The sequence below is a fragment of the Thermoascus crustaceus genome, assembly GCF_041956765.1.
Source record: "Thermoascus crustaceus strain CBS 181.67 unplaced genomic scaffold VTN00scaffold_4, whole genome shotgun sequence".
Taxonomy (NCBI): Eukaryota; Fungi; Ascomycota; class Eurotiomycetes; order Eurotiales; family Thermoascaceae; genus Thermoascus; species Thermoascus crustaceus.
Genome location: NW_027192530.1, coordinates 1,948,410 through 1,965,476, shown reverse-complemented (window position 1 = coordinate 1,965,476; position 17,067 = coordinate 1,948,410). Strand labels below are relative to the sequence as shown.

The 17,067-nt window shown below is 49.5% G+C and overlaps 5 protein-coding genes across 5 annotated transcripts in view; all 5 read right to left on the bottom strand.

Annotated features, from left to right (window-relative positions):
* Positions 1-2,575: 2,575 nt before the first annotated feature.
* On the bottom strand, positions 2,576-3,341 carry VTN00DRAFT_7286 (uncharacterized protein; the record flags this gene model as incomplete). Its single annotated transcript, XM_069434016.1, has 3 exons — positions 2,576-2,631; positions 2,698-2,829; positions 2,906-3,341. 3 exons carry the CDS (start codon positions 3,339-3,341, stop codon positions 2,576-2,578), a joined length of 624 nt encoding a protein of 207 aa, XP_069287340.1.
* A 1,347-nt stretch (positions 3,342-4,688) lies between these two features.
* Positions 4,689-5,871, bottom strand: VTN00DRAFT_7285 (uncharacterized protein; the record flags this gene model as incomplete). The annotated part of the gene is made up of 3 exons (XM_069434015.1): positions 4,689-4,817; positions 5,493-5,554; positions 5,640-5,871. The coding sequence occupies 3 exons, from the start codon at positions 5,869-5,871 to the stop codon at positions 4,689-4,691; spliced, it is 423 nt and encodes a 140-aa protein (XP_069287339.1).
* Positions 5,872-6,130: 259 nt separating this feature from the next.
* VTN00DRAFT_7284 (uncharacterized protein) lies at positions 6,131-6,439 on the bottom strand (the record flags this gene model as incomplete). Its single annotated transcript, XM_069434014.1, has 1 exon — positions 6,131-6,439. One exon carries the CDS (start codon positions 6,437-6,439, stop codon positions 6,131-6,133), a length of 309 nt encoding a protein of 102 aa, XP_069287338.1.
* A 380-nt stretch (positions 6,440-6,819) lies between these two features.
* On the bottom strand, positions 6,820-9,502 carry VTN00DRAFT_7283 (uncharacterized protein; the record flags this gene model as incomplete). Its single annotated transcript, XM_069434013.1, has 2 exons — positions 6,820-7,386; positions 9,389-9,502. The coding sequence occupies 2 exons, from the start codon at positions 9,500-9,502 to the stop codon at positions 6,820-6,822; spliced, it is 681 nt and encodes a 226-aa protein (XP_069287337.1).
* A 4,269-nt stretch (positions 9,503-13,771) lies between these two features.
* Positions 13,772-17,067, bottom strand: part of VTN00DRAFT_7282 (uncharacterized protein) — a gene marked incomplete at both ends in the record, with an annotated part of 3,938 nt that continues 642 nt past the window's right edge. Inside the window, 7 exons of the mRNA XM_069434012.1 lie at positions 13,772-14,356; positions 14,405-14,524; positions 14,588-14,716; positions 14,787-15,995; positions 16,047-16,199; positions 16,250-16,840; positions 16,920-16,979. Of these exons, the coding sequence (XP_069287336.1) occupies positions 13,772-14,356; positions 14,405-14,524; positions 14,588-14,716; positions 14,787-15,995; positions 16,047-16,199; positions 16,250-16,840; positions 16,920-16,979 (2,847 nt within the window). The remainder of the gene's footprint in view (positions 14,357-14,404; positions 14,525-14,587; positions 14,717-14,786; positions 15,996-16,046; positions 16,200-16,249; positions 16,841-16,919; positions 16,980-17,067) is intronic.

Below are 17,067 nucleotides of genomic sequence, written 5' to 3'. Positions count from 1 at the left end.
CATGTACTGTCTTTTGCAGAGTCCCAACTATAGCAACGCTACTAGAGCCGTCCTTTGTGGAGACCCATGCTTTGATCGCTGGGGTCCACAGGCTAAGCCTTCGAAACAAAGCTTTGGATTATCGCGCATTGTGGCTACCAATGAGAAGGCAACGAAGCTGTAGAATAGGCCGAATCCCTGCAACACCTTGGATGCGATAAGTTAATTGGCTTTTGTGAGTACCACAGAGACAACTTCACAGATATCGTATCTTCGCATTACCATATCTTCTGTAAGTGAAAGAAAATGTTAAACAAAGATCATCCAAAATGGTGAGATCGAATTTAATAGAACTAAATACAGACGTAGACAAAATACCTATTGGTGCTACAGGTTGACTACTTAGGTACTTCGCCTACAAAGTTTGGGATCTACGCCTTTCATATAAGCTCTCGTAGACAATAGTAATTCGATTTAGACTCAATACTACCTCCCGGTACTGTACATAGTGATCGCGAAGTACATGCTTATATGGAATCCTTGCGAATCAGCATGACCACGTTTGGGCCTCTGCTTAATAAATGACTTCAGGGGTACAGTGGGGAGAACTCCTCAGCCCGCCGCATTAGGAGCGGGGATTGGAAAGTGTGTAAGAAGTAAAGCTCCAAGCCGGCAAATAAATTGCTTGGACACACATAAAAGTAAATTTCCGTCTGCTTTATATAAGTCTTAGCTCCGTATCCGTGTCTTAGTGCAACTTCCCTAGTGTATAGCACACGCTTCCGAGGATATAAACCTTCTCATAGAGGAGGTCCAACTAGTATTCGAAGAGACCGAAGAATGTACAAACCAATATAATGCTTTCCGCAGTGGCGAACCCAGACATGTTCGGGGCCGAATTTTGTGCAACTCCTGTTATACTCAAGACGGAGGTAAAAAGCGGACTTGAACGTAGTCATCCTATCAAGCCATCGATATTTCCCGGTTTCATGAGCGCTAAAGATCAGCTTAGAGATCCGTCTAGCTTTTTCCTTCGCGGCATTTCGTAATCATCCTGATAACTAGGATCTGATCGTTTCTGATTCTGAAGAAATGCAAGTTCGACAGTAGCATTATATACGTTTCCCACCCTCCTTGACAAAGAACCGCGTCTGTAACACCCGATGACAGGAGGATGAACTCTGATACTGTCCAATGTTGACAGGAATTTGAATCTCTGCCTGGCTTATCCACGAGGAGAATCAGCGCTGTCTCATCTCTTAAATCGGTATACAAAGATCGGCCCGCTGTTGGCTGCAAGTTGCTATCCGAGCTTGTCTCTGAACTGCTAGGAGCTTGACCGGTCTCTGAAGGGCTTCTATTCATCTCTTTATTGCTACTCAGCGATTGTATGTTTGTTAAGTTCCTTATATCGTATGACCTGCCACCGCTTCAAACATCCTGCAGTTTCCAGATGTGTTGTTAGATGTGTTGTTTAGTAGAACTGTTCATCAAAGAAAATGCCACCAAGACGTGCTGCAGTCAAGTAACGATATTGCGTCTTTTCCCTAGTCTGCCTGCCTGTCGGCTTCAGTGGATGAAGAGGATTGACCCTGTAGATGGAGTACGAATTTGAATACCCAAAAGCGGACTTATGCGCTATTTATCTCTCAACTTCACCCTCTTCACCATCGCTTCTGGTATAACAAGCAAGCATTCTTGGGCAATCGAGTTGTCGGCTGGATATGACGAAGATGACATTCTCGGATGGAAATCCTCTTAGTGAATAGCTCAATGTCATGGAAAGCTAGCAACTACTTGGCGAAAATAATACGAAATAAACTCTGGAATAAAAACCTGGGGGACGCAATTCTGGCACATGAATCGGTGATCACCTCATGTGAATGAACAGATAACTAACAATTTGAAACGCGCACACTGCGTAAAGGCAGCGACAACAACATCAGCCCTGGAAATACGGCTCCATTTTCTCAACAAAGGTAACCAAGATATATGACAGTTTCCAAAAGTTATATTATGTTTGGTGGTGTTTTCACAGAGCTATACAAGATCGCTCCATCCTGGGTGGGACATAGTAAGAATCTCAATGTTGGGAAAAGTTGCATTTCTTCCCATCATTTTGCTGTCAAGTCATGACATTTGTGATCTTCGAGTGTTTTTATAAGCAGAACTCGTCTTTCCGGCGCAACAGAGCCACAGTGTTAGCAGCAGGAGGAAGGCTTTCTTTCACAGTCGGGCCTTTATATGAAAACAGGTCCTGAGGGGGAGCTGACCACTGAATGAGTCAAGGAACATGCACATCTCTATATATTAAACCCACTGAAAATAAGGGTCACGATCCAAAATCATTAGACCTCTTCCTTTTTGAGGGCCAATGTAACCTTTGCGGATCGGTTCAAACATTCGCCTTTCTTCTAAATCCATGAACGAAGTATGGTGCGGAAAACCCTGGCTGCTCACTGTACCCTTGCTCTTTTGCGGCAGTTAATAGCTTGGGCAACAGTTGAAAGGAGAAGCCAACAGACCTTGAGATCGGGAGGATCAGTCAATCGACCTTGGTCATTCTGGCTGTGGAGAATATAACCGAGACTTACTTTCAAAATTCCCTGTAGTAAGGACTACGTACAACCAGCTTGTTGGCTCCTAGGAAATCTGTAAAACATTAGCTGTAGCTCACAACGTAGTAGGAATGCTTTGAGGAACATATGAAAAATTTACCTGCATGGCTGATCCCCATTCCTTCTATCCAAGTCAGCCCGTGAGGTTTCATGGCCCGGTCAAGAGCCGCAACTTGCGGCATCAAAGCCGCCATAACAACAGCTCGCGCCAAATCGGTCAGTTTGGAGGAACCTATACCAAATATACCATATTAGCACCCATCTCCCTACAGTATGGGGTTCCCCCTTGACTCACAGGACGGCACAACTGGCGCGTCTGGCGATAGTGAACACAAACACGAGCCCCTGCAAGATCGGCGCACGCAGCAGCAGTGTCCCTAGCCAGGTCCCAGAGGCGTTGCTGGCACCAGGCTTGCCCTTCGCGGGTGACATGGTCTGATGGCACAGCGGCCGCGACGACCCCCGCGACCCCGGGCAGGGGCCGGGGGAGCGACGACAGCGACGCTGGCCCGGCGAGAGGAACGGGTGCTGACCATGATCTTCTGCCTCCCGAACCGATATATTAGCCTCAATCCACTCCGCTGACCGAATGGTAGCGCCTACAGCGGCAAATTTACATACCGGAACGAGGGTTCGAAGAGATTGGTTAACTACTGCGGATGTTCCAGAAGCGACATTTGGTCCTGACAATCTCCCCCGATCGAAAGATGAACCATTGGACTTCTGAGCCTTCGATTTCTGCATGCTCTTCTTGCTGTTATATATAAAGTGCACCAACCCTAGCACTTGAGCTGGGGTGCTTCTGGCAGTCTAGTTGCCAAAAGAAGCCTTGTGGTCGTCCAATTCATGTATAAGCCAAAGACCAGAATGGGAAATATGATGGTATCGCTTGGTACGGTGGGGTTCCTTAAAATTGCTTCCCTTTGGTATCCAAGCCTGATCTTTATCAAGATTATTTAGACTTGGATGGACCAGTTAAACTAGTGTGTTTAGGAATATGAATATAGTCTTGAAGTAGTTGACTGCGGAGAAACTTGCCTGACTTTTGATTAGTTCAATGGCGCTTGGAGGAAGCTCAGGACTAGTTGCCCCCTTTATCAGAGAGACCTTGTTCTAAGGTAACTCCACGTCCTTTATGAGCTTGTTGAGGGTAGTTATGGACATCTCCTTTTGCTGTCGAAAGGCAGGCCGACAGAGAAGGTAAACGGAAGTATCGAGCTGGACAATAGCCGGTAGGACCTAGAGGACTTTCATTTACCTGGTCACGACCTTTGGGTTCAATGGCCAGCCGGGCTTTTTGACCGACCGAGAGAGGTTCAAGAGGCAGATAATAATATATAGAGCAGGGTTTCTGCTATAATCCACGATTTTCTCCTGTTAGGGACGTTAGATCTTGCTGTGCCCACTGTTCAGCAGCGAGCCAGGTGAGTGCGGTTCGCATCCACAAAACATCTGCGAGCAGGAAGAATATGGATCGTGATGTTAAGGACATTATTTAGTGCCGCAACGACCGATTCCCGCTTTCCCTAGGTATATAGATGGTCGCGTATATAACAATATGGCGGGTGGAAGATAGGCTATCCTCTCTGTCTGCCTGGACGCTTAGGACGACGCAACTGACAGTTAACTCAAGTCTGGAATCGCCCGATTTAAGCTGCAGCAGTGAAACAATAGCTTTCAACGCCATAGGCCGTCCCTCGTCCAATTTCAAGTTGAATTGTCTCGACCGCAAGATAACGAGGCACTCAGTAGTCCGCATGAAAGGACTGCTCATGTAGGTGAGATAGCTCTTGGTAGAAAAAGACAGTGATTAATTTGATTTGGTATATAGAGCTGAGAGTAAAGACCTTGAGACAGGCCCATATCGGGGCCATATGAACCAGTGGAGTATAGTATCCAACTAGATGCATTATAGTAAGATTTTTTTTTCAAAGGAGAGGCTGCTGTTTCCGAGATGACTTTATATGTAAACGCAGCTTGCAACCGGTTCGTTGAAAAAGAACGAGTTAGCGATTCCGATAAAAATAGGATTGACATATAGAACACTCGCCTAAAGCCCTAAGGGCTGCACCTATCGCCCCCGACGGAAAATCACCCATACGATCCATCCTGGGACAGTTCCAGGTAGGAGACGAGGATATCTCCGGTCTTATTATCGTCTCCAGATTTGACGCTGGGGCCCCCGTCCGGTCGCCTGCCCCAGCACATCGATGTCAAAGCCTGCGGTATATTAGGCGCATAGACATCAGCAATATCTTGTTCCGTTTGGGAAAGTCTGTGGGAATATATAAAGGAGATTTAAAATGGTTTTAATAAGTAGCCAATGCCCTTCATTTTGCTAGTATGTACATATTTGTATCAGAAATTTTTTGTCACCCAATTGTTAGCATCCTAGTCAAGCAATAAAAAAGACAGGGATGATACTTACCAAAGAAATGCCCCCGTATGTCTAGATAACTTCATCTCCAGACCCATAGATCTTACTATGACAAGATTAGCTTGTCCTAGATACCTATATTTGGTAGCAGGGTACATACCGTATCATGCGTTTGTGTTGCCGCTGAGCGCGGAAAGGCAAACACCCAGTATATGCCGACCAATAGCAAGGTTCCACGCCCGAGACAGACAAACAGTAGCTAAGAACCCTTCATGATATTAGCAAAGAAAGTCACATTGAAATAACGCTAAGGAACAAAGACAAAACTCACACGGGAAGTGGTAAGGGACCTTGCAGGAGCTCTGCAGCCGTGGCCCGAGAGGATAGACTGCAAACCATGTTCTCCACGGTTCAAGATGTCCCGAACGCAGTGAACGTCTCAGAAGAGCCACTCTTTGTCGAAGACTTCTCTTGAAACATAGTAATGAGATGGTTTCATGTCTCATCTCCAATCCTACATTAAGCATAATTGCAACAACGCCGTCATTGACAGTATTTTCGAGGTAGTGCACCGCAGAGGCTTGCGAAATGGAAGATAAACATACCGGTCCAGAAAACATAAAGCGGAAGAGTAAGAGAAAGAGGACATAGTGACCGGCTCTCACCACTCGTAAAGTTCCTGGAACCTGGCTTTGAATAATTTTCCGTTCGACATTGAGCTCCACGGCTGAGGTCACCTGGTATGGGATCAGCTGGCCCGACGCCGTCGATGTTCATGGTTTCAATGCCGAGGGCCCCCTTTGCTCTAGGGACATGAACCGGGTGCCACTGCTGGAAGAGAGAGCTTTGCGCGTTGCAGAGTCGTTTCAAGATGGCTTTGTCCATTGCGTCGCTCATGGCGCGCGCTGTATATAGTTGGGGGGGTAGTACAGTGCTTCCTGCAGTACTGTATCCAGATATTATCCGGGCAGAGCTTCGTACGGTTCTTGTTTTGGTCGAAGATATAGCTTGGACAATGTCAAACATTTCTCAGATAGACCAGTGTCTCTTTCCAGATAGTGCTTTCAACAATAATGGACCCAGACATGATCTGGGCACGGTTTTGTGCGTTTTTTGCTGCATCCAAATATATCTAATTTTAGCAATTTCAAGTACATTACTTGCCTGACAGAGAACATTCTCGCTTGAATCCTTTCCAAGGGGTTCTGCTTTCTGTAAACGAGAGTTGAGGAACAGGCCGCATGGCCGATCGCAGGAACTCCTTGCCGGTACAGGAGAGGGTGGCGAGGACGGTGTCTGCATGGCTTAGGACGTAGTTACGTAGCCGCTTTGTCGCCTTAGTGAAGTTCCTCTTGTCATCCCTTGTCAACTCGGCACCTTCACAATATTGGTGGAAGTACGTGCGGAAGGTGTTGAAGTTGGCATTGCAAGGGTAATGTGGTTTCATGCCTGCAAAGCGAAGCATCCAATGGGCAAGGCTGAGCTCTGGAATCTGGATGGCACTCACATGTGCTGTTTGCTGCTAACCGACGTCTAAAACGCCGAATGGTGAATTCATGATCCTTATTAATTCCAATTTAGTAAAATTTTGGCTCTTGTCTCCTAAAACAGGACCTGCGGAGTGAGTAATTGCACGGACCAGTCTGTGTGCATCAACCCTTTGTGTGGATGTAATACACCTCTTGGAGAGAAACAGCCGGCTCGCTCCAGCCTCTTGAAAGCTAGTAGCCGTTTAGAGGATTCAAGGCTGCTGCAGACCTCTCCGTCAATTTTCCCGAGCGAAAAAATATGAGTATACATAACAAGAGCAGACCCCTGTTGAAGAAAATGTCGAACATGCGCCGTCTAGGATATTGTCCCCGAGGCCCGTCCAGCCGCTTGCCGTAGCTCATCCACCTCCGCTTGATGAGATAGGAGTCGAAATGTATATAGGAGCCACCATCGGACGCTCAACCGCACCACGGTATCGATTTCTTCCTCGTCAGGCGTTGGGTCTCGAATCCACGCGTCCCACGTGTCCGATCGCAGAGCTAACTGCCGAATCCGCGCAAGCAACTGATAATCCTCCAGGTTCATCCTCATTCCAAGGCCATTCGCAAGACGACGCGAGTGAAGTCGGCACATACTGACCCCATCGATCTGATCCTGCACACGACTAAGGAAGGTGGTCGCAAGGTCTCCGCCGACCTCTTCATCGTTAAGGATTTCGAATGTCGCCTCATTGAATGCTTGTCGACAAGCAAAATTTTCAGTCTCCTTTTTCGCGGCCTTCATAGCTTTCGATTTCCTTCCGTTTGGGACCTTGCCGCTCTGCTCCTTCGGGGCTATTTTCCGCTGTTCCAAGGCCGTATTCAGAGTCTCGTCGTCCAGGACCTTGCCTGGGGCCGGGCGTTCGCGGAGATTGTGTTTCGGCTTGGGGACTATAAGACTGTGGCAGTCCAGTTCTGCGTCGAATACCTTCTCTCTTCTTTGAGCCTGCTTTGAAGCTTCCACCGCGATTGATTGTAGAAGTGCGTAAGGCGTAAGAAAAGCATATATAGCTTAACAACATTGACTAGCGCAAAGCCACATGATGGCGGGAGAGATCATTGATCAATGTCCAAGCAGATCACAATGAATAAGTATATATAAAAAGTGAGAGTGGCCTTCCCCTGTTCTGCGGAGAATATATTGATGAATCCGTATTTGCAACCTTTGGTCAGACGCAAACTTCGAAAAGCAGTCGAGGGCACGAACGAAGCTAACAAGAAAATGGTGAGCTCACGAAGCTTCGTTACGTGACACTCGGCGAGGGAGGGGGGCGCAGGTTGTTTATCACGTCAGTTACATCCTGCCTCCCCCCCGCGGCATGGCCGCGGGCGACGGCTTCCTTGCTCGCAGTAATATATATATATATATTATATAAAATAAGAAACCTATAGCCCAAGGCATGGGCCAAACAGGTAGATGCAGCGTTGAGAATATATACTGGTCATCAACATCGGCAAAAGACGAGCAGCCGACAACGAACGCAGCAACCTGGGAGATTGGCAGAACTCTGCGGAATATATATTATCGACGACATTTTGAGGAAAAAATGTATTTTTCCGAATGTATAATACCACAGATCTTTCGGTCGAATTTGCATATGATCATAAGAAAAAGAAGCCAAGCAGGGGCAGTCAAAGGCCCCGTCTATAACGGCATATATATCATGCTCATTTTCCTTTTTGCGGATACAATCCCTGGTACCGGCCATGAGAAGTCGGGCCGTAGGTCTTCCAGCCCCATCGTAAGGGGGTTTTGGAAGAGGCTCCACCGCAAAGATCTTGGAGGTGTTCCGACTCTCGAGTCCAAGTCATCTTGTGGTAAAATATAGACGGCAGGATGACGGGTTGAAGTCTCTGCAATTTGTTCCAAAGATGTATGTAAAATCGTCGGGGGAGATCACTCCAGCATAGCCTTCTGACACTGACATAACTCCCGTAATATTGCCGCCCGCTGACAAACAAGCATGTCAAGGCATCCCCATGTTTCTGGATATTGCAGAGAGGACCTGAGTAGTTGGATATAGTTCACATTGGTGGTGCTTAGTTCGGCAGCCTGGCTTTCTGAGTGTCGATCTCTGCCTCGTGGATTTTGAAGACTCTTTTCGTAGAAATCGAAGTGGCTTATCCACCTTAATATTCGGCGTGCAGACCAAACAAATTGAAACCGCTCCTCATCGTGAAGGGAGACCACGGTCCTCCTCTGTGTGGCTCCGAGCCATATCACAGAAAGCCCGCGTTGTCAAGGAGCGCACGAGGACCCAGAATTTGAAGATCTCGATGTCTCTGATTGACTTCCAGGCGGAGATCGCATTGAGTAAACGGCCACAGAAGGAAAATAAAGGATTTCAGGAACGATAGGTAAATGTTTTTGGTCAAGGGATTATAGCCTATAGGATGTTATCGAGCCTGCAGTTAGGTGGGTTGTAGATAAACCATCGAATTAGTAGTGGTCGGCTCGCTCCCCTTCCTCGTCTGCTAGCACAGCAGACTCGACAAGCCCGCGAGGTGCAGGGTCTGGTGGATTCGGCTAGTTAAGTAACCCCCGTTCTTTGCGTGCAAAGTAAGAACTGTTGCCAAAGTATCTCTCTGCAAGCTCCACTACCTGTTCAAAGGCAGCCTTGTATGCCACAACAGCCTTCCACATTCGACAGCAGTCCTGAGCAGCCGCGTGGTCAGGTCCAAAGAGGATATCTAAATCTTGGACGACCAGCGAATGGTCCCAACTGAACCTGCCACTAGGACGTCAGAGATAGGTCCAAGTCCGGTGATTGGTATGGCCGCAGGAAAACGATACGGCGCAGTTGCGTAACGATTGGGACGCCCAGAAGGGGACCGGGGTCCAGGAACAAGGTCTCGATGTGCAGCCGCTAGCTCCGACCACGTACCCATCTCATTGATTTCGAGCTGTTCGTGATGGTCGCGGATGGCAACGAACCACGGAAGAACAGATTCGCCTTCCCTTCAGAAGGTCTTCGCGAACCATGGGGAATGGTGGGCATAGTGATCCGAGCAACATGCTTGCCCGATACCTGCCCCGCTGGTATTTATATAAAATAAGGAAAGTAACGTTTCTCCCTGGGCGTCGAACGGATGGTTGCTTTTAGCTCTGCGGACCGCTTCGGAGAAGGATGTCTTCATCGAGGGGCAAACATGTCGAGTGAAGGCCGAGGCCTTCGTTCTCTGCAAACTCCATCAATGGAAGGTGATCAACCCAGTCGCCTCGCGCGTGATTGACAGAAGTTCCGGAGCCCATCTTTATATATTTTGTATCGCGTTTTCCAATTGACCGTCCGTCTCTAGAGGGTTACTTAGCTTCTGGTAGTTGAAATCCTAGTAGTCCTAGGAGATTTTCAAACGATTCCCGGTGAAGCCTGGCAAAGGAGAGCTTAGGCAAGTGTTGGGAAGCTCGAATCATTTCAATTAAAGAAGCGTCTTGGATAGTGGGACCAAGACGCAGTATGCCACAAAAATCGTTGTACAGCCCCTTGGTGAGAGTATGGAACCTGCCATCCTTGACCAGGTCCATTAGGCTGGGACGGACAACCTCGTCGTCAGTGCATAGCCTCGACGTCACTCATTGTATCGGACTCGTGACATGTCTTACGACCCGTTCTCAGGCGTTTAGTCCTTGGAGGAGGGTTATCCGCCGTCTTTTGTTCACCGGATATTCCACCCATGGCCTGTTCCTGAAGCTGTCTGACCGACTTGAATGATCCTGGCCATGTCTGATCGTGTTCGTCAAGATCATGCTGAACTCGACTCGGTCACATACCGCAAGGACAGCCATATGAGTCGTGCATTTTCCATGCATCATTCCGCCCGCGAGTACTTTCTTGTACGCCTCCCGCTCTCCTTCAGAGTAGCAATGTCGTTCACCTCGCGCCGTTCATTTCGACCATGATATGGACCATGAGCTCGATCCGATGCAGTCGTCGATATCTTGAATGAAGATACATCTGTCCGTACAAAAAATCTGATTCAGAGATAAAGAAGTTCAGACTCACCACCACGGACCCGACGTGTTCTGGGCCTCAATCCCCATTTGTCTTTCCCTCCAAATATTTGTCTCTCTTCGGTACATTTTGTCGGTCGAAGAAACGCTGCCAGTCGTTTTCACAGCCGTACGCTCTCAGCACTGCTGCATGTTGGTTTTGCTGGCCAAAATCCAGAGCAAGATACTCTGGGGGTACTCTAAAGGTATGAATGACCCCGTAACCACGTTCCCCTCTACAAACAATCTGGTAGCGGCGAATATCTTCGCCTTCGACAATCTCAACCTGATCAGACGTAGAAGATCCGAACTGGTATCCTTGGTTTAGATGAGTTTGGCAGGCTTTAATTTTCGTATTCGAGCCTTTGATAGGAGTTGTCTGTCAAGAAGCCTCGGTACATCTTGGGGAATCTTGTCTATCCAGCAGAACAGCCCAGGTGGGCGTTGTTCTCCTTTTTAGTTGTTTCTCGAGTATATCATACCGAGGAACGGACCTATGGAAGCACTGTTAGAATGGAATGCAAATCACTAGAATAGGGGAAGCAGCGAAAAAGACATACCATAAAACGGAATCATAAATCCGTACACTGGATCTTCCGTCGTCTATGCCGCCTCGGTGATGTCCGTCGCTCAGCGCACATTGTCTGTACAGATTCATCCAAACTAGGTCCGCCCCCGACAAATCAACCGCCAAGGCAGAGCAGCCACGATAGGGGCGTTGCTCTCCTTTTTAGTACGTTTCCGTGCTTCGCCATTTCTTGGGATCCATCCCAAAGTGTGCTCTAGACAGTGATCCTGACCTGATCTGCTTGTGTCTTGATTAAGATCGAGTTGTGCGAAAGGTATATGCGTCGTACAACCAGACTCGAGTCAAGAATATGGAAATCTGCTTTTCCATGCTTTTCGGTGTCCAGCTCTGCCCTCTGCACTACCTCTCTCTCCTTTGCCTCTCTGGCTGGTGCCCGCGCTACACGTTTGGCCTTCATGACCGCAGTTCTTGGGTCCCTTCAGCCCTGTGTGCCCCGGTGCGTCCGGCGGGGGGCGTTTCCCCGCTTATAGATAAAGGCGCGATTGGGTCTGAAACAGAAGGCGTTCGTATATATAAGTCGAAAAGAATAACCGAGCCGACGGGCCGATGTCGTGACGATGGTCCACTCTAGGGACCGGGCCCCATTTGTGCGGTATGGCATATGATGTGTATATATAAAGGAAAAAGAAGAGACGAACGGGACCGCCTATCAGGAACGTCGCGAACGGAGGTCCACTCCGAGCTTCGTTTCTCCTCTAGTCAACACCTTTATACAAGAGAAAACAATGAATGGAAAAGTGCAGGGGCACGCACCGGACCCGTGCCCTGGAGAGCAACAGAGTCCGGGAGCCCCGTTAAAGGCATACTCATCTTTCGCATATATAGAGGAAGAACCGTCTGTCACCATCCTGCCGAGCATCGGTTGTGGCGCACTTCACGGTCAGATATATAAAGAAAAAGGAGAGGTATGTCTCATGCCGAGGCCCCCAGCCGGGGGGCAGGGGCCGTACGGCAGAGCGACGAGTTCCGTGATCTTCTCTTTCTCACGGTACAAGTTGAAGTCGCATATATATATATATGAAAACCAAAAGGTTGAAGGGAAGGTGGTAGAGGGTTCATTTCGATGTTGTATGATGTATAACAAGACCATGGCACAGTTCCAACTTCCTGGTCCGGCATGGCTTGAGGCACATCCGATCTAGTATCCATTCGACACGTCAGTTAGTCATACATACATATCGATTGACTCGAAGCAAACCAAGCGAAGCCAACCAAACAGACAATACCGAACAACAAACAACAACTAAGAACAAACTTACATCTCTGATGAACAAACAGCAATCGGCTATGCTCGAGGACGTGCTCTTAACGCAATAGACTCATCATAGAAGACGGCTGATTTCATTCTGTAAATCGGCGCATGAGTGCCAAACTGGACAGTTGAGGAGGGTAACATCTGCACCTCATTCCTTCAGTCTCTCAAATGTGGATTTGCCCCATGCTTTCTTGCTTGCCAAGATCCGTGAACGTTGGGGGACCAAGCTTGCAGTCATCACCAACAAGTTGTGTTGCACCCTTGATACAGATGGCAGTGTTTCCGTGACCATAAACATCTGTGGGTCGGTATAAAAGGATGCCTCGTCGAAGATGGCAATACTTGGATAGCGTTTCAGCTTCTTAGGAGGATAAAGTAACGGGATAGGAAAGGAGTCTGTATAATGTAATATAATAAGAGAATACTAGATAGATCCGACCATCCATGCAAGTCAAGGAAAGGACGGATCTATCTCACTGGCAACAGCGCGGCAGGCCGGGCCAAGCCCAAGTGAGTCGTGGAAGCCATGGGGAGGGATATAGACGTGGGTATATGTGGAAGTGAATTTATATAAGAATTATAGAGGGAAAGAGTACCCAAGCAAGAGAGTGAATCAACCCCTTATTCTTCTGGCTGGGCAGGCAGGCAGGACAGGTAAAGAAATGAATTAAAGAAGGGAAGAAAGAACGCACAAATAATGTGACGGCGCTCAAGCCCTTCCATTGACTCTTTCCTTGATATATAACGAATAGAAAAGGATGGAAGCCAAGTAGTGTAAGTATTCCTAATAGAAGGAGGGGAGGAGAGGAGGAGTAGGTAGTAGACGGACGATGATGAAGGAAGAAGGAAAGAGAAAGCAAGAACCATGGGCGAATTCCGCAGATTTATTATACCTTTCCCAGAGGTGACGCTCTGCCCAAGCAAACAGCTTGTATTCCCTTGCTTTTGCTCAATTGAATTCAATACAAGATGTTCAAAACCTGTAGGTGAATGCCATCGATGATATGGATCATATAGACCTATACAAGTGAAGGTAAAAGAGGGTAAGTGGGGAATGGGTTTGTTCACTGATTATGACAAGACGCGACGATGTTGATACGAAGGAACTGAGACAACGCAATTGGCATGGTGAGTGCTTTGAGACCAAGACGCGGCCAATCACGTGCCCTATGCTACCCTCTGGGAATACTTTAACTATTACCTATTAGCGTAATGGAGACGGGACAATACATGCTGATACGGTCGTGAGACGGTCACTGCCATTTGGTTTGTATTCCCTATTCTCTGTCTCTCTATCTATCTGTTCTAGTGAAGGAACCTCTTGTCTGAACCTTGATCTACAGCACATTCACAAGGGGTGAGGGTGAAGGCTGCAGGCTTATGGATTGATTGCTTTACCGACTCCATAGTATGTATGTACATGCAGGTCCCCTTCACAAAGAGGCCGTGCTGGTGAATATAGAGTCATCGGCAAAGGACAGGTTGAGGTCCTCGAGATTTGGTTCGTTTAGGATGACGCCGACCTGGCTTTCTAGTTGCGTAGATTGGGGGGAGCTTGATTTGGAGCTGCTGCGTTGCGGTTTGGCCGGGCTGTTCTTGTCGGCTTCACTGAGCGGCTGTCTCACTCTTTCCCGGTCCGAGGCGGCAGACAGCGAGCCTTGAGGATGAGCCGTAGGTCTAGTAGAGTCATCGTAGTTATCGTAACCGGATCCCGTAGAGGGGTCTCGCGAGTGGCAAAGGTTCTTCAGTCGCTTGGGCGCAGGACCGCTGTTGCTGAAGCTCGTAGACTCAAAAGACTCCGCCGGCTGCTGTGTCTGATAGAACGACTCTTCCTCCGCTTGGGCCCCACTAGACCGGGGAACGCCTATAGATCGAGGCCGTGAGGTCCTTCTGGCTTCATTCGACGCCTCTGACCGGCCTCCCTTGAAGCCCATCACGTTCATCAAGCGGCCGATGTGCTCCTGCGCTTCAGAGAACTCCCGGGCTTTGGCCGCCCGCTCGTTCCGCAGTGACTCAACCTGCATGTTATTAGAGAAAGCAATCCAAACGACTGGTTTCAAACCTACTTTCTGTTCCAGACGCTGGATCTTCTTGTTTCTGGCCTGGATCTCCTTGCTTGCTTGGGACTCGGCCGCCTGCATGGCGATCCGCAGGGTCTTGACCTCTTCTTTGTGCAGTGCTGCTTGCTGTTGTGTCTACACTGGTCAGTTTGGACGCTCACTTCTTCTATTGTGTGATACGGGACCAACCTCAGCGGCTATCCGTGCCATTTCCAGGTCGTGTTGCTCCTTGAGCGTTGCAACGTCCGACCTATGACTCTCTTCCTTATCCCGCAATGCAGAGCGCAGCCTGTCCGATTCCGAAACCTCCTGCTCGGCCTACAAGAGAATTAGAGATGTTCCGATGTTATAGTCATCAAGGCGGGGTCTGTAAGTCGAGGAAACATACCCTCTGGTGCAGCTGCTCCATCTCAGACCGCATGTACTCCTTTTCAGCCAACAGCCTCTTGACCTCCTCATCTCGTTCCGAGCAGAGCAGACCCTTGGTCTCCAGAGCCTCTTTCAGTCCGTTGATTTCCCTCTTCAGGGCCGCGGAGGTCTCCAGACCAGCAGCGTTTTCCTTAGACATCGCATCGACCGTTCTGCGAAGTGCCTCGTTCTCGGCTTCCTTCTCACAGACCTCCTCCTGCAGCTCCTCGAGCTGATCCTCCCTTTCGGTCACAGTGGCCATCAAATCCAGCTCCCTAGTCCGAGCCTTCTCCCGTTCGGAATGGGCACTTTCTCGGGAATCTCGTCTCTCGTCTTCGAGCTGCTTCTGCGCGGCGGCCAGACGGGCCGACAGCTCATCAGCGCGGGTCGTTGCGCTGGTGGCTCGCTTTTCGAGCCGGGTGATATCTTGCTGGAGGGTGGAAATGGCCTGGGACGACTGCTCGGTCTGGATCTCGAGTTCTCTGTTGCGTCGTCTTAGCGCTTCAAGCTCCGCAGCGAGGTTATCGCGCTCTTCGGCGACGGCTCTCAGTGGGGCTTCAACGTTGTGGCAGCGGTGTTCAAGGTCCTGACAGATCTCCTCGACTCGCTGGACGATAGATTCGTGAGAGATGCGAGCGTTCTGCAGGAGAGCGTCCGCCATCTTGGTCCTCCAGTCTCTGCTGGCGTTGTCAGATGGTGTCTTTGGGGCAGTTCGCAGGATGAACAAGTCAGCAGAAGATGGTTTGGACGCGGAAGAACATTCAAGACGGCGGGCCAGGTTGCTCTTGATTCGGGACATGAATAAAGCTAGCAAGTTAGTGGCATCCGGCAGATTCGAACTGCGGGACTGCGGATTGCCCGAAAAAGCAATGAAGAATGTGCCGAATAGATCGATACACAACTGATTCTGCGAGGTGGAGAATGCGGCGTTGCAGATGGCAGACCCGGTACACTGCATCTGGCGTGGTTGGACTGGAAAGTGCTCCAGGAGACTGTACAGCATTCCGCTTTCAGACGCAAGCAGCTGTCCAATGGCGGGTCCTAGGTGTGAAGCCCTTTGCAGGCCGGAGAGGAACGATAGGGCCATATTGGTCGAGAACAGCGCTTCAGGGTTCGTGGCATTGGAATCCTGAAGGGTTAAAACGACGTATCTGAGCAAGTCAGACACCGCGGACTCGTCGAAGACAGGCTAGAGAAGTCAGCACAGTACATATCTAGAAACAGCGGAAGATAAACTTACGATAATTCCGTCAACTAGCCGTTTCACGATGACATCCGGCATCTGACGAAGCACGCTACGGCCCTCTCCGGACAGCAGTACCCGTTGGCAAAGTACTCTGATCTCCTTTGGCAGCGAGCTGGCGGGTACAAAGGATACAAGAAACGCAAGGCCCTGATTTCCCATGAGTACAGATCGAACAAGGTGGCTATTGGGTGAGGTACCATCATCTGTAGCTCCGGGTCGATCCCATCCCGGGACACCTTCTCGCAGAGTTTTGCGATCCTGGCCGCGTTGCTCCGGAGCCAGGACTCTCTCTGCTCGGGCTCGACAGTATCGCAGACCTCCACTGCCAGACGCACGCTCTCCACCGTTTCAGCTGCAGACAAACCGCTGCAACTGGCAGAGCATGCCAGGACCACACGCAGGACGACGAGGTCAAGCGTCTTCATGCCCCGTTTGGGACCGAAGAAATGTCGGACGTTCTGCAGCCATGCCGGCAGAGGATCTACCTGTCCGCGAGCAGAAGCGATGCGGGCAAAAGTGGCCAGACAGAGCAAGCTCCCCATGTGGTCGTCGAGATTGCGCAGGGTCTTGGTGCACTCGGTTTGGAAGCCGGCCATGGTCTCCTCGGGCACGGCGTCCAGCAGGCTGAAGCTGCTGCCGACAACCCGGTACAGCGGCCGGATGGTGTCTGCACAAGGACGCTGGACCATCTGCTGCACGAGCTTCATGATAAAGGGGGCCAGACGTGCTGGCAGTACGGTGCCCTCCGGCAAGGGCAAAGACAGCAGTGCCGTAGAGGCGTGGAAGCACTGGATGGCAGTCAGCTTGTCTGGAACCCAAGGAGACTGCTGTATGCAGGACTTCTAGACGATGGGCCCTGATACTGACCTGGGAATCTCCATTGTCGATTGCTCGCTGCAAAAGCTGATCCAGCAGGACGGGCTGCCGCTGTAACAGGACCTTGCGAACTGCCGATACAGACGCTGAGATATTCAGTCAGCAGAGAAGTCATATAGAACGTGGATACTTCTTCGCT